Source organism: Trifolium pratense, linkage group LG2 (genome assembly GCF_020283565.1).
Source record: "Trifolium pratense cultivar HEN17-A07 linkage group LG2, ARS_RC_1.1, whole genome shotgun sequence".
Classification (NCBI taxonomy): Eukaryota; Viridiplantae; Streptophyta; class Magnoliopsida; order Fabales; family Fabaceae; genus Trifolium; species Trifolium pratense.
Window position 1 is genome coordinate 25,090,944 of NC_060060.1, and position 14,692 is coordinate 25,105,635.

General features: G+C 38.8%; 2 protein-coding genes across 2 annotated transcripts; both read right to left on the minus strand.

Moving 5' to 3' along the window:
* Positions 1-6,887: 6,887 nt before the first annotated feature.
* Positions 6,888-7,944, minus strand: LOC123904447. The gene is made up of 2 exons (XM_045954116.1): positions 7,157-7,944; positions 6,888-6,945 (listed from the first exon to the last, which is right to left on the minus strand). The coding sequence occupies exons 1-2, from the start codon at positions 7,942-7,944 to the stop codon at positions 6,888-6,890; spliced, it is 846 nt and encodes a 281-aa protein (XP_045810072.1).
* A 4,464-nt stretch (positions 7,945-12,408) lies between these two features.
* On the minus strand, positions 12,409-13,946 carry LOC123904449. The gene is made up of 2 exons (XM_045954117.1): positions 13,646-13,946; positions 12,409-13,544 (listed from the first exon to the last, which is right to left on the minus strand). The coding sequence occupies exons 1-2, from the start codon at positions 13,944-13,946 to the stop codon at positions 12,409-12,411; spliced, it is 1,437 nt and encodes a 478-aa protein (XP_045810073.1).
* Between the last annotated feature and the right edge of the window lie 746 nt (positions 13,947-14,692).

The window sequence follows — 14,692 nt, forward strand, 5'->3', positions numbered from 1 at the left end:
CAGTAATATAAAAAAAGGAGAAGGATTTATGGTTCTTAGTTGCGGTCGTGGTTATGCTGGGAATTAGTTTATTGCTGCTGATGCGGCCGCAGTTGTAATAGAGATTGAACGCGGTCTAAAACCTTTATATTCTTTGCTGACCGCAATTTAGAACTATTTTTATCCGCAGCATAATATGTAGCTTTGGAAACAAGTGTTTATCCATCTACTGTTCTAGAAGAGAGATTAACTAGTTTAATTTCAGTTAAATAGAGGTATCATATTTATATTTGATTTCATAAACCTATCATTTGGCTGATATTTTGAGAATTATTTCTCTTTTTTCATGTAAGACAGAGCACAAACTATGTTAGTTTTGAGATATATTTCTCTTTTTTATTGCAAGTTGTTCAAGATTTTGGTTATTAGCAGATCAAATAACATTGAAGAATCCAATTATATCTATGTAGTTCATGTGGATACCCTTCTATGTAACCAAAACATGACATATTACATTGATCCTCTTAAATTGTTAAAGAATGACACCAATTTTTTTTATTCTTTGAGTGAAAATGATGACACCACTTATTATCTTCTGAGCTTGTAGGTTGTTCCCTTGTAATAAAAAAAGAATGTGTTGCAAAGACTGATTTTGTTACAGTGATGAGAATGAACCATCAATTTGGTCCCTAAATTATCAACCTCTCTCCAATTTAGTTACTAAACTATCAAAATATACCAAATAGTCCCTAAACTATTATTAATACATCAATTTAGTCCCTCAATTCTTTTAAAAACATGAGAGAAAATTATAGTTCAGGGACCAAATTGATGGTTTATTAATAGTTTAGGGACCACTTAGAATATTTCCATAGTTGAGGAATCAAATTGGAGAGAGCTTGATAGTTCAGGGACCAAATCGAAGGTTTGTTCCTCTTGTTTTCACTCATTCGCGAGATTGGTTTTCCGCATTTTAAAATGATTGGTTTTGGTCCCCCACATTTTTAACTATGTCTTGCCAATCTATTTCTTGTCCTTCTTTAAGGGTTCATCAAGTACTATTTCTCTTATTGAATCTTTGCTAGTTTGCTTAAAGCTTTTTTATGCGGAGGGAGTGAGGAAGCGAGGAAAATACAATGGGTTAAATGGGAAAAAGTTTGGCATAGGGTTCTTGTTAAAAGATATGGCTCAAGCTTGAAAGAGGTGAATAACAAATGTTCGTTGCGGAGGAGAGACTTGAATGCTATATCGAGATTACTAGATAGAGGGGGAGTCAGGTGGTTTGAAGAACATCTAAGGAAGAGGGTGAGATGTAGTTACTTTGTTTTAAATATGTAGATCCAACGACAATAGTAGATCAAATAGATGAGAAGTAGAAATTAAAATAAATTTAGAAAATTAGAGTATCTTTCACATCTCCTTTATCTACATATTACAAGCTTGTAAGATATAAAATTTCTCTCTTCTATCAAAGATGGATAAAAGCAACAAAGCGAAAAGTATAAGAGATTAAGAGAGAGAAGAGATGCTCGAATCTAAAGAAAAAAAATTAATTTGCGTCATAGTGATTGTTCGGTCGTTTTGGTTATGAAGAGATGAATTTTTAAAGACCCGCACATGTCCGTACATAACTGATTTTTACAATTGTTGACCTAAGACCCGACCTACACCCGACCAAATGCTTCCTTATATTGGCAGTTATATTGGTTTCGAGTCGGGTTGTGGGTCCTTGCTCAGCCTTAGGTTCAGTAACATGTGAAAAACAAATTTTGTCCGGTTCTGGTCTGAGGTGCGTTCGCTACCTAGATAGCGAACAACAACTTGGTTTGCCACATAGCCGGCGAACGGTGAAGGTGTTCGCTAGAAAATTAGTAATTTTTGACGATCTGCATGCTCAAGCTGGGGATAAAGCTAATGATGATAAAGGAGACGGTGACAGGCCTAAGACCACAAAAGAGATAGCTGATGAGCTACCAGTTGTGAAGCAGTCCTAAGACCACAAACCAACAATCATACAGTTAAATACACCATGTATGATCTGTCACTTAAATTGTGATATGGTATTTAAATGCACAATGTATGATTTGTCACTTATATTATTTTATGAGGTGATCTGTCACTCTTTTTAGAATACGTCTCTTTTCAATGTGAGACGAGTTTTTCTCGAAAATAGTAACGTACACTTACTAAAAAGAATAAAAATAAATTAAGTTTCCTTACCAAATGTTGCCGGTAATAACTGTTCGATTGATTCCGTCTCCAACCATAATGAGATATGCCTTGTTTTGCGGGATAGACACATATTCTTCATAAACACCTTCTTTGATAAAAATCAAGAAATATCCATTTGTTGCATTAATAGTGTTATTTGAAGCACTCTACAAAACCAACGTGTAAGGTGAGGATTGCCTCTTACTTATAAACTTTTGTCAGGCCAACTCACATCCGATGTGGGAATTCTTAACAACCAGAATGCCACCCTCTAGAATTCCATAATGTCTTGTTCTTTTTTTCATGCATCCAACCCTTTGTGAAAAGAAGAAGTGAAACACTATGAAGTTTGTCATCATTAGAGAGTTGGCTAATAATATCATTTTTTATGGTTAAATTGGAATTAGCCACTCATTAGTCCATCTAAACATGTTTGATGGTTTGTTATAACTGCACTAAGAAGGGTTTGAGTATCATCAACTTGAGAGGTATAGAGAGTTAGTGTTTTTGAGTGCAATGTAATTGGATTTTGACAAGTATTGTGAGGTGAGTTGAAAGAGGAATAAACAATCTTTTAGACCATTTTTTTTGTCTCTTCAAATAATGTACTAGTACTAGACCCAAAGATAGAAGTTCAACGAGTTCAAAAACTTATGGGATTGAAGATGGATTTTTTAAATTGAGGATCTAGCAAAGTCATGGATTTTGGCTTTTTGTTTTGGAAGAATATTTCTACATGGGTAGTGGGAGGATTTACAAATGGGTTCTTGAGGGACAAGGATGTCATTTGCAGTAGCTAGAAATGCAAAGGAGGGAATAAAAATGACAATGTGTAATAGAGAAGATCTTCCAACCCATTGTTATAAAGGAAAATAATGTTTATAATTGCATGAATGATTCAGCTAGCATTATATACATATATATAGGTGATTAATCTGATGATATGGTGGTTTTTTTTTGGATGTGTGATCACGTTCACCAAGCCAGCTAATTGGTATGTATTATTTTTATTTTTTTTTTTGAAGGAAAAAGACTTATAGCATTTCATTATTAACTATGTTACAAATACATATGGGTACATCAATAAAGAGGTGGAAACTAGCTAGAGATGTGGCCACCCTTGCTAAGGCATGAGCAACCTCATTGGCTTGTCTCCTAATAAACTCGATACGAGAGTTTCTAAAATAAGTGTTATAGACACGTACGCAATCCTTAATAATATCTCCGAGCTCAGACGTGTTAGGATGCTTACTATGGAAACTAGTGACAACATTTCTTGAATCAAGTTCAAAATCAACATTTTCCAGCTGCAAGTCATGGACCCAATTGAGAGTAGAGGTGGGAATAGGCTAGGCCGAGCTAGGCTTTGCCAAGCCTGAGCCTGGCCTGTCAAAAAATCGAAGGTCTGAGCCTGGCCTGTGGCCTATCATAGGCTTAAATTCTAGGCCTGAGCCTGGCCTTTTGAAAGTCTGATGTGGCCTGTTAGCCTGTTTAAAAGCCTATTTCATATGAACATATTTAAATAAATAATTATATTTATTTTGAAATATACTTATGAACTAATAAAATAATGTCCCATTTGATATTTTAGAGAATTTGACTATATATGTCATCATATTTCAATTCTAGTTTATAATAATACATTTATATATGTTAAAAACTAATGTAGATTAATAAACTTAAATTATTTAAAAAGTTAATAGATTTATAATTTAATCAAAGTATAAATTTTAATATATAAATAATAATCGTAATAAAAATATTATTCATGTTAACTTAAATAGGCCGGCCTAATAGGCCTCAAAGGCTTTTTTAATGGCCTGCGGCCTGGCCTTTTTAGCTAAATAGGCTTATAAAAAAGCATTGGCCTGCTCTATTTAAAGAAATAGGCTGGCCTGGCCTGAGCCTATGTAGGCTAGGCCTTAAGGCCATGTAGGCCGGCCTGGCCTGTTCCCACCTCTAATTGAGAGCACTGAGTAAGCCAAGAGCTTCTCCTATATCGACATCAGTAATGGGCGATAGCCATTCTGTTTTGGCCAAAACAAATCTTCCTTGATCATCTCGGATGCACATACCTATTCCAACTTTGTTCTGGTGTTTGGAGAATGATGCATCTATATTGCATTTGTACCGACCAGTTGGAGGTTTTGACCAACAAATTGCAGTATTATGTTGTCGTTGCTGGGAGTGCAAGTTCTTGTGATTCTGCGCACCTTTCCAATCTGTAAGCAAGTTGATAGCACGTGCACGTACATGTTGAAACGGTTCAACCTTGTCTCTCCAAACCTTGTCATTTCTTTGTTGCCAAATACTCCATAACAAAACCATGAAAAGTGACACTTGATCTGAATTGAAAACCTGTAACACAGAGAAGATAATGTCTGCAATATTATTATGCTGCAAGTGAGTTTGCAAAGTATTCCACCATCCAACACTTTTCCAAATTTCCTTTGCATTGTTACACAAGAGGAATATGTGTAAATTATTTTCCTGTTCATTTTCACAGAGAGCACAAATATCAGGACAGTTAACGCCTTTTTGAATAAGGCGAGCACGAGTCGGAATACAATTTCGACATAATCGCCAAATAAAATTCTTAATTTTTGGCGGAACTTCAGCTCTCCAAATTTTATTCCATTGACCCGGGATTTGTAAACCAGTTGTGTCAATTGCTTCATTGATGCAGTAACGATATGCACTCTTAACAGAGTAGTGTCCATTTTTCTCAAGTCTCCAAATCAATTTATCTTCAACAACCGACTCTAATAAAGGAGTTTGCAAAATTTTTGTTGCACTACTGTTATAAAAAATAGAGCAAATAAGAGGCATATTCCACTTTTTTGCATTTGCCATTAACAAGTCAGATACATTCAAATAGCTTAACATTGGATCCAGTTGCAAGGATCTTGTAAAAACTGAACCATCAGACACCCATCTATTATCCCAAACCGGTATATCATAACCCGTTCCAATACTCCACTTATAGCCACCACGAACAATAAATTTTGCACTCCAAATGCTTCGCCACACGTAACTTGGGTTGTGCCCAATGCTTGAGCCAAGGAAATCGCTTCTAGGAAAATATTTAGCTTTGAATAATCTAGTGATTAAATTACCCGGATTAGCTTGTAACTTCCAGGCCTGCTTACCAAGCATCGCATAATTAAAAGCTTGAATACTCTTAAAACCCAAGCCACCCGTATTTTTGTGCATAGCTAACCTCTCCCAAGAGAGCCAATGGATTCCTTTAGACTGTTCTTTGTTATGACCCCACCAAAATGAATTCATCATCTTTTCAATTTCGTCGCAAAGAGAGGACGGAATCAAAAAAATACTCATGATGTAAGAAGGTATAGATTGAAGAACCGATTTAATCATAATTTCTCGTCCTGCTTGAGAGAGACATCTGCTGCTCCAAGAATTTATTTTTTTCCAAATTCGATCTTTAATAAACCTGAAAGTTGCTTTTCTACTTCTCCCAACCATAGAAGGCAATCCGAGGTATTTTCCAGTACCAAGAACCTGCTGCACCCCTAGAATATTAGAGACAGAGTTTTGAATGGCCGGAGAGACATTCCTGCTACAATAAATTTCAGATTTTTGCAGGTTAATTGTTTGGCCTGATGCAGCTTCGTAAGTAGAGAGAATATTCTTCATGATTACAGCTTCACTGTCAGAAGCTCGAAAGAAAAGGAAACAATCATCTGCAAAAAGAAGATGTGAAATAATGGGGGCATTTCTGCAAATTTTAACCCCGTGGATATCACCTTGGCATTCTGCTTTTCTAATAAGTGCCGACAAACCTTCGGCACAAATAATAAACAGATAGGGGGACAGAGGGACCCCTTGCCGTAAGCCTCTGCCCGGGATGATAGGTCCAGCTGTGTTGCCATTGAGGATCACTGAGTAATCAACTGTCTCAACACAAAGCATAATCCAAGATATCCAATTATGAGAGAAACCCATAGTTTTCATAACATCTTTGAGATAATCCCAATCTATCCTGTCATATGCTTTACTAATATCAAGTTTAAGAGCAACATCTCCTTGCTTGCCTCTAGTCTTTGCTTTCATATAATGCACTAATTCAATTGCATCCATAGCATTATCGAGAATTGATCTTCCAGGAACAAAAGCAGATTGATTATCAGAAATACATTTATTAAGCACACCTTTTAATCTGTTAGCAAGAACCTTAGCTACCACTTTATAGAGAACGTTACACAAAGCAATTGGTCTCCAATCCTTCATAGTGGTTTGAACATCACCTTTAGGAATTAAAGCGATGTTAGTAGAATTCAAGCTAGGAGGAAAAACACCGGAATTAAGCCAAGAACAACCAGCACTAAAGACTTCTTGACCACAAATATCCCAAAACTGTTGATAAAAACCCGGATTGAAACCGTCCGGACCTGGACACTTGTCGGCTTCCATGGAAAAAATTGCTTCACGAAACTCTTCAAACATGAAAGGCGCTGAAAGTTGGTTGTTGTCCTCAACTGTTATCGAAGGTGTGATAGCATTAAGAACTTCATCACGTGCACTGTTTTGCTTCTGAAACAGATTTAAAAAATACTCTCTAGCAATAGCAACCATGCCTTCCTGAGATCGGCACTCAACATTGTTGTTATCGGTCAAGACTTCAATTCGATTCACATTCTTTCTTGTAGAAGCAGCAGCATGAAAAAATTTGGTATTTAAATCTCCATCCTTGTACCAGAAAGTTTTGGCTCTTTGTTTCCAAAAACGATCCTCCTGAGAAAGTAAAACATTTAATCTTTTTTTTAAAGCATTGAAGTAATTGATATTGGTCTCATCTACATGACCACGAGTCTGCTCCAGTTTCTTGTGATAGGTGTCAATTTGCTTACGCAAATTATGGAAATGATCCTTGCTCCAGTTTGACAAGTCTGCTGCGCAAGCATCGAGCTTATGTGTAATATCATTTGCGTTGTATATGCTCCACCTGTTGCGAACAAAGTTAGCAAATTCTGGATCTTCCATCCAAGCCATCTCAAATTTAAAATGTCTCGGTGCATAAGAAGTGGGCTGAATCGGCTCACAGACAAGCCACAATGGATAATGGTCAGATGAGGTAGCTGTCAAGCACTCCAATCTAGCATTAGGAAAATGTTGACTCCATGAATCATTTGCTAAAGCTCTGTCCAATTTTTCTTCAACCGCACGATTTGTTCCCAAGCTTTTAAACCAAGTGAATTGATAACCATGCATAAACAGATCAAATAAACCAGCATCTCCCACCGCTTCTCTAAAACCATTTATCAACCAATTTGCTCTGTCAGCTCTACCTTTCTTTTCATCTGAAGACAATATATCATTGAAGTCACCAATGACACACCAAGGTAAATTAGATCGTTGAGAAAGTTGTCGGAGTAAATTCCAAGAGTCTCTTCTACGACTACCTTCCGGATAACCATAAAAACCTGTTAATCTCCAATTCCCCTTACCTGAATCAGCCACCTCAATATCAACATGATTGGAAGAATAATTGGTGATATTACAATTTACATGATTATTCCAAAAAACAGCCACTCCCCCTCCTCTTCCTTCACGATCAACAACAAGACAAGAATCAAAACTCAACTCATAACGCAAATCAGTTGTTTTATTTGAGTTGACCAAAGTCTCATACAATATCATTACATCCGGTTTATATCTACGGATGAGGTATTTCAAATGAAGAACTGCACTCGGGTTACCCAATCCCCGACAATTCCAACTAATGACACTCATTTAGCCTTATTTTTAGTATCAGAGGGAAATTAATCATACACATTTATTTGTTTTTGACTAAAATTGGTTTGTATTATTATGTAATGTCAATGGTATTATTTCACTTACCAAAAAAATGGTATTATTTCCCTCAGCAAGTTTTATTATAGTTATTATTGGAGACTTTGTCATAAAAATTCAGATTCAGTTATTTAAAAAATTACTATATTGTTCATGCATATCATTTTCAATCAATTTTACATTATTTTTTTTAATGGCAGTTGATTTTATATGGCAATCTTTTTTTTGGTTACAAGGCTAATCAAAACAAAACAAAAAACAAAACAGAAAAAAGAAAAGGGAACTATTCTCTAAGGTAGAAAGTTCCAGTCGCGTCGCTTCGAAGAATGTCAAAGAAACCTTCTGGGGGGGGACGCATGAATCGTGAGATCAGAATCTGAAGAGGCTCCAAGCTTGGCTAAGAAATCCGCACAATTGTTTCCCTCTCTGAGAGTGTGGCAAAGGGTAATGTTCCTTTGAGATATCAACTCTTTGATGTCTTGAATCAACACAGCATAAACATGATATTTGATATTGGGACCTTTAAGGAGGTTGATGCAGTGGAGAGAATCGGAGTAGCAAACTAACTCATCAATAGCCATATTTTTCGCCAAAGTGAGGCCTTGATAGATGGCAAATAAATCTGCGAGTAGAATGTCTGAGGATCCCTGAATGAAACCCGAGAAGCCTGACAAATAGTAGCTTGAGTCATTTCTGATAACTCCTCCATAGCCGGCTCTAACAGGTGATCCGAGGCAACTTCCGTCAACATTGAGGATAACACCGGAGTAGTTACTGTTGTTCCATTTAACATGGATTTCTTCCGAAGTGGTTGTTGAGCGGGATGAGAAACAAGAGGTGAGGGTGGCAATCATACTATGAATATTAAAAGAGAGACGATTGATAGACCATGTCTCGTTTTGTAAACACATCAAATTTCGATGTCTCCAGGCCCACCAAACGCCAGCAGAGAAAGCGAAAGCTTGAGAACTAGTGGAACCAAATTTGAGCCACTCGTGAGCATCCATAGGGATGAAGAAATCGGGGGTGATAAATCCAAGGTGGTGCCAAATGGGTCTAGAGAAATCACAATCCCGAACACAATGGAGAAAAGTTTCTTCATGAGTACCACATCGAGGACAAGTGGAGGATGGGTTCATCTTACAATGGTGGATTAACGAGAGGGTGGGGACCGAGTTGTGGCAGGCTAGCCAATAAAGGAATTTGATCTTCTCGGGTAAGTGAAGCTTCCAAATCCAAGTCCAAGAAAAAGGGAGGAAGGAGGTGTTAGCTGAATCTTTTTGGGACATGAGCCAACTATAACCGCTTTTGGCTGTATAAGATCCATTCTTGTTATTGGACCAAATAAAAGCGTCTTCAATAGAGTCATTGAATCTGATCTGTAAATTGTTGATGAGATCGAAGGCTGGCGGAGGAAGCTGGGTGTAGAGGATCTGGGAATGAGGGCTGTCAGAGGTGAGTACGTCTCTGACAGTGAGGTGCAAATCATGGATGTCAACATACGGGACAATGGTCCCAAGGTAACCTAAGGAGCTCCAGGGGCTGAACCAGAAGGAGGAAGACCCCGAACCTGCTCGCCAAGAGAAACCGTCTTTTAAGATATTTTTAGCACGGATTATAGAAGACCAAGTGGGGGAGGCATTGGAAAGACTATTGGTGTGAAGAATGGCTGACCCTATGGTGTATTTTTTAGAGAGAAGGTTGACCCATAACTTATTTGAAGACTGCACCATATCCCAAACGAGCTTTCCAAGGAGACAAATGTTGGCCTCCCTTGCTGGTCGGATTCCCAATCCACCTTGAATCTTTGGTCGGGCAATTTTGTCCCACCCCACCAAATGAATTCCCTTATTATTGGAGTCTCGCCAGATGAAGTTTCTTGTCGTTTGGTCGATGCTATCACATATACTTTGAGGAAGCCAAGAAACCTGCATGTAATAATTGGGGATGGAGGAAAGAACCGAAGAGGCGAGAGCCAATCTACCAGGCTTGTTTAAAAGACGATTCTTCCAAGAAGCGAGCCGAGATTGCATCTCATTGATGATGAAATGGAAGTCGCTACGCTTGGCTCTCCCTTTGAGGATAGGGAAGCCAAGATACTTGTCAAGAGAAGTAGTGCTCCTTATGCCAGAGATTGAAGTAAGCTTATTAATTTTAGCTGGAGGAGTACCTGTAGAGTAGAAAGCCCTGGATTTAGATAGATTAATCTTCAACCCTGAGGCATTGCTGAAACGCTCAAACAAATCGGTGATGAAGCGAATTTGAGAATTCTTGGCCTTAGTGAAAAGGAGGACGTCATCTGCAAAGAGGAGGTGAGACAAGCGAGGGCCGTTGTCGGAAATATGAATAGGGTGCCAAGCTCTTTGTTGAACGGCATCGTTGATGGCGACTGAGAGCTTTTCCATACAGAGGATAAAAAGATAAGGTGATAGAGGGTCGCCTTGTCTGAGACCATGAGCTGGCTTAAAAGGAGGCATTTTGTTACCATTCCAAAGGATAGAGTAAGTTGAGGAAGTAACACAATGCATGATAAGCCGAGTAGTGATGTCCGGAAAGCCGAAATCTTCAAGGCAAGATTGAAGAAATTTCCAGTTAACATTATCAAAGGCTTTCTCAAGGTCAAGCTTGAAAGCAACATAACCTTTCTTCTTCTTTGATCGCCGCATGAAGTGAATGATTTCCTGTAAAACAATAACATTATCAGCAGTACCTCTACCTGGTAGAAAACTGCTTTGGTAAGGGCCAATAATAGAATCAAGAAGAGGCCTAAGACGATGTACAAGAACTTTGGTGATGATCTTGTAGACAATGTTACACAAGCTTATCGGTCTGAAGTCTTTGAAAGTATTTGGGGGGTCAATTTTAGGAATGAGGGAGATCAAGGTTTCAGAAATGGCTGGATCGAAGTATCCTGATTGGAAGGCTGTTTTGACAAGATTAAAAATGTCATCACCGACTATATGCCAATATTGTTTGAAGAAAATGCATTGGAAACCGTCGGGACCCGGAGCCTTGTAAGGTTTCATAGAGTTTAAGGCAATTGTCACCTCCTCTTTAGTGATCAGTTTGGTAAGGGAGATTTTGCCTAAATCGTCAATAGTTGGGTGGCTACCGTTGGTGAAAGAGGGGATAGTATTATGCTGGTTACTACAAAAAATTTTTTTGTAGTAATGTTGTGCCTCTTGTTGAAGGATGAAACTGTCAGATGTCCAAATACCATTAGGGAGTTGAAGCCGATGGATTCTATTACGCGAATGATAGTTTGGGCATGAAAAAAAGAGCTGTTTTTGTCCCCGAATTTGACCCATTGTTCTCTAGATTTTTGATACCAGAGCATTTCTTCTTGGAAGAGGATGTGATTGTACTCACGCTGAAGGTCTTTTTCGAGGAGAACGTGGTGAAGGGAATCCACACGTTCAAGATATTTTTGAATGCCTTTAAGTCTGCTTTCAATGTGTCTCTTTCGTTTGAAGATGTTACCAAAAACTTCATGATTGAAAGAGATAGAGTCTGACCTGACATTGTTAAGAGCAATAACAGTGTTGTGGTTGGATGATTTCCAGGCTTTATCGACCAAAGCAGAGTAGTCTTTATGATCTATCCATGCAGCTTCAAAGCGAAAGGGTCTGGGACCGGAGGCTAGCGGCAGGCCACCAAAGCGGAGGAGAAGAGGATTGTGATCCGAGTGAAATCTGCAGAGAATCTCGACAAAAGCTTCTGGGAAGGCTAGGCGCCACTCAACATTAGCAAGGCCCCTATCAAGCTTCTTTGAGAGAATGCGAAAACCATTATGGTTACGATGCCAAGTGAAAATGCCTCCTGTGGTAGTAAGGTCAAGGAGGTTACAACTATCCATAAAGTTGGCGAAGACAGCAGCTCTAGAGTGTTGGAAAATGCCCCCTCTTTGGTCACTAGGAGAAAGGGTCTCATTGAAGTCTCCGATGAGCATCCAAGGTCCAACAATAGAATGGTGGAGATGAATGAGGTAGTTCCAAAAGTTTGTGCGCAGAGAAGGGTTGGGACTAGCATACACGCAAGTGCATGTAGTAGAAGCATTACCCCTATTCACGGTAAAGGTAATGGAGTATTGATTGGAATCCTTGATAGTCAAAGTAACATTGAAAGTAGATTGTTGTAAGAGCCAGATACCTCCAGAGTGTCCATTAGCTTCAATAATGTGAACCGGATTATAACCATTGTTCATCCAAAAAGTGGATAATCTAGCATACGGCACATGAGTTTCAAGAATAGCAAGAAAAGTTGGATGATACTTTCTAATCACTTCTTTCATATGTCTTCTAGCATTGTTATTTTGCGCCCCTCTAATATTCCAAGAGAGGATTGAAGTATCAAAGAGAGCTTCCATAACAAACCGAAGAGGGAAATAGCGGAAGAGAGAAAAGACTAAGTGACCATATCCTCCTCATTGTGCTTGGGAGCTTCACAATTTTCAAATTTATCATCTCCATTGTCATCATTAGGTTTCGCATGAGCAAGGTGGACATCTTGTTGGTCGTTATTTGTGTGAGGAACAGGCTGTAATATGTAACTAGGGTCAAAGTTGTGATTTTTTTCCAAGTCAGGGGTATTATGGTCATTTGGGACGGTCACATGAGTCAAAATGGGGGGTGGGGTCACGTTTTTTTTTGCATGAGGGGATGGTAAGCTTTTGTGAAGGTCATGGGATAAGCTTTTGTGAGATGTGGGGTCACTTTTAATGATTGGCTCATGATTGGAAGGGAAAATAATTGGCACATGATCTTGGTCATCATGACGTCGTCGTTTGGGATCCGTGTTTCTTTTATTGGGGCGCGCGATTTCACTCTCTTTTGGTCTAGGTGGTAATTTCTGATTTATTGCTTTGGATTTCTTTTGGTGGGCCAGAGGAGACAACACATTAAAATTATTTGTTGTATGTGTAACAGATTTTGAGTTTTCTGTGGTGAGTTGATGAGATTTCTTTTTTCGCCTAGTCACTAACAACCAATCACCATGCAGCTTTGATGATTCATCCTTATTATTTGTGATTTGCTCCTTTTCTGTTTCCTTTTCTTCTGCGCCTGCATTTAATTCAATGCCATTTTGAGAAATAACATTTAATTCTTGCTGATTCCGATTTGAGTGTTGATGAGTTGACCGAGAATTGTTGACAGTTTGACTTTCTCGGTGTTGATTCGCCGCAACTTCCGGCACGGTGTTGGAGAGGGGGCACTTCCGGCCAAGGTGGCCATAACAACCGCAATTAGTGCAGATTAAGTGTAGACCTTCATATTGAACTTTGTACCAGTGTCCATTCACCCAAATTTTTCCAACCACTAGTACCGTTAAGTCCACTTCGACACAAACTCTTGCGAATTTGCCTCTCTCAACATTCAAAGTATTGATGTCCACTTTTATTGGACGACCGATTGCCGACGCCATAGCAAGAAGGAAACTTTCATCATAATAAACTAAATTTAAACCGGGAAAACGTACCCAGACAACAGTGCGCTCAACAGTTGCATTTGGAGAAGCGAATTCTGGAGACCAGTGGGAGACGGCTAGGCAGTGATCAAAGATTAGCCATTGTCGTTATTCATAATTTCGAAGCCTCCTTGTGGTTTCCACACTCTTTGGAGACGATCTTTCATTGTGTTGTAACCTAAGTTCTTCCCCAAGAGTTTGATCACAATAGCATCTTTCCAGGGAGTGCATAGATCTTGAAAAACTTTTGGTTCAAGGTAGACTTTGGGAAGGAGACGGTTGCCATCTTCGAGCTCTATGCGGACAAGTTTCTTTTCGATCATGTCCTCTTTTTCTCGTGTGTGATTAGTTTGTGAAGGGCCTAGAAGCTTATCACGAAAAGAGGTTTTAGGCGGCGGCTGTTTGGTCGAATCAGGAGGCTTTTTGGCTATTTGGTGGTGAGGGTCACCATGAGAGGTGAAAACAAAAGCAGATGTCATGGAGAGAAACCCTAGCAGAGCGTGTTTTCTCTTTCTTTATATGGCAATCAATTTTAGTAACTGCACTAAGAAGGGTTTGAGTATCATCAACTTGAGAGGTATAGAGAGTTAGTGTTTTTGAGTGCAATGTAATTGGATTTTGACAAGTATTGTGAGGTGAGTTGAAAGAGGAATAAACAATCTTTTAGACCATTTTTTTTGTCTCTTCAAATAATGTACTAATACTAGACCCAAGATAGAAGTTCAACGAGTTCAAAAACTTATGGGATTGAAGATGGATTTTTTAAATTGAGGATCTAGCAAAGTCATGGATTTTGGCTTTTTGTTTTGGAAGAATATTTCTACATGGGTAGTGGGAGGATTTACAAATAGTTTCTTGAGGGACAAGGATGTCATTTGCAGTAGCTAGAAATGCAAAGGAGGGAATAAAAAATTAATTTGCGTCATAGTGATTGTTCGGTCGTTTTGGTTATGAAGAGATGAATTTTTAAAGACCCGCACATGTCCGTACATAACTGATTTTTACAATTGTTGACCTAAGACCCGACCTACACCCGACCAAATGCTTCCTTATATTGGCAGTTATATTGGTTTCGAGTCGGGTTGTGGGTCCTTGCTCAGCCTTAGGTTCAGTAACATGTGAAAAACAAATTTTGTCCGGTTCTGGTCTGAGGTGCGTTCGCTACCTAGATAGCGAACAACAACTTGGTTTGCCACATAGCCGGCGAACGGTGAAGGTGTTCGCT

Bases quoted from the DNA above. Each gene is read 5' to 3' on its own strand.
- LOC123904449 (XM_045954117.1), bottom strand. From the start codon at position 13,946: ATGACATCTGCTTTTGTTTTCACCTCTCATGGTGACCCTCACCACCAA. The intron at 13,545-13,645 runs GTTACAACACAA...ATCACTGCCTAG, and splicing joins ACTCTTGGGGAAGAACTTAG to CCGTCTCCCACTGGTCTCCA.
- LOC123904447 (XM_045954116.1), bottom strand. From the start codon at position 7,944: ATGAGTGTCATTAGTTGGAATTGTCGGGGATTGGGTAACCCGAGTGCA. The intron at 6,946-7,156 runs GTGGAGCATATA...TTACTTTCTCAG, and splicing joins GCTAACTTTGTTCGCAACAG to GAGGATCGTTTTTGGAAACA.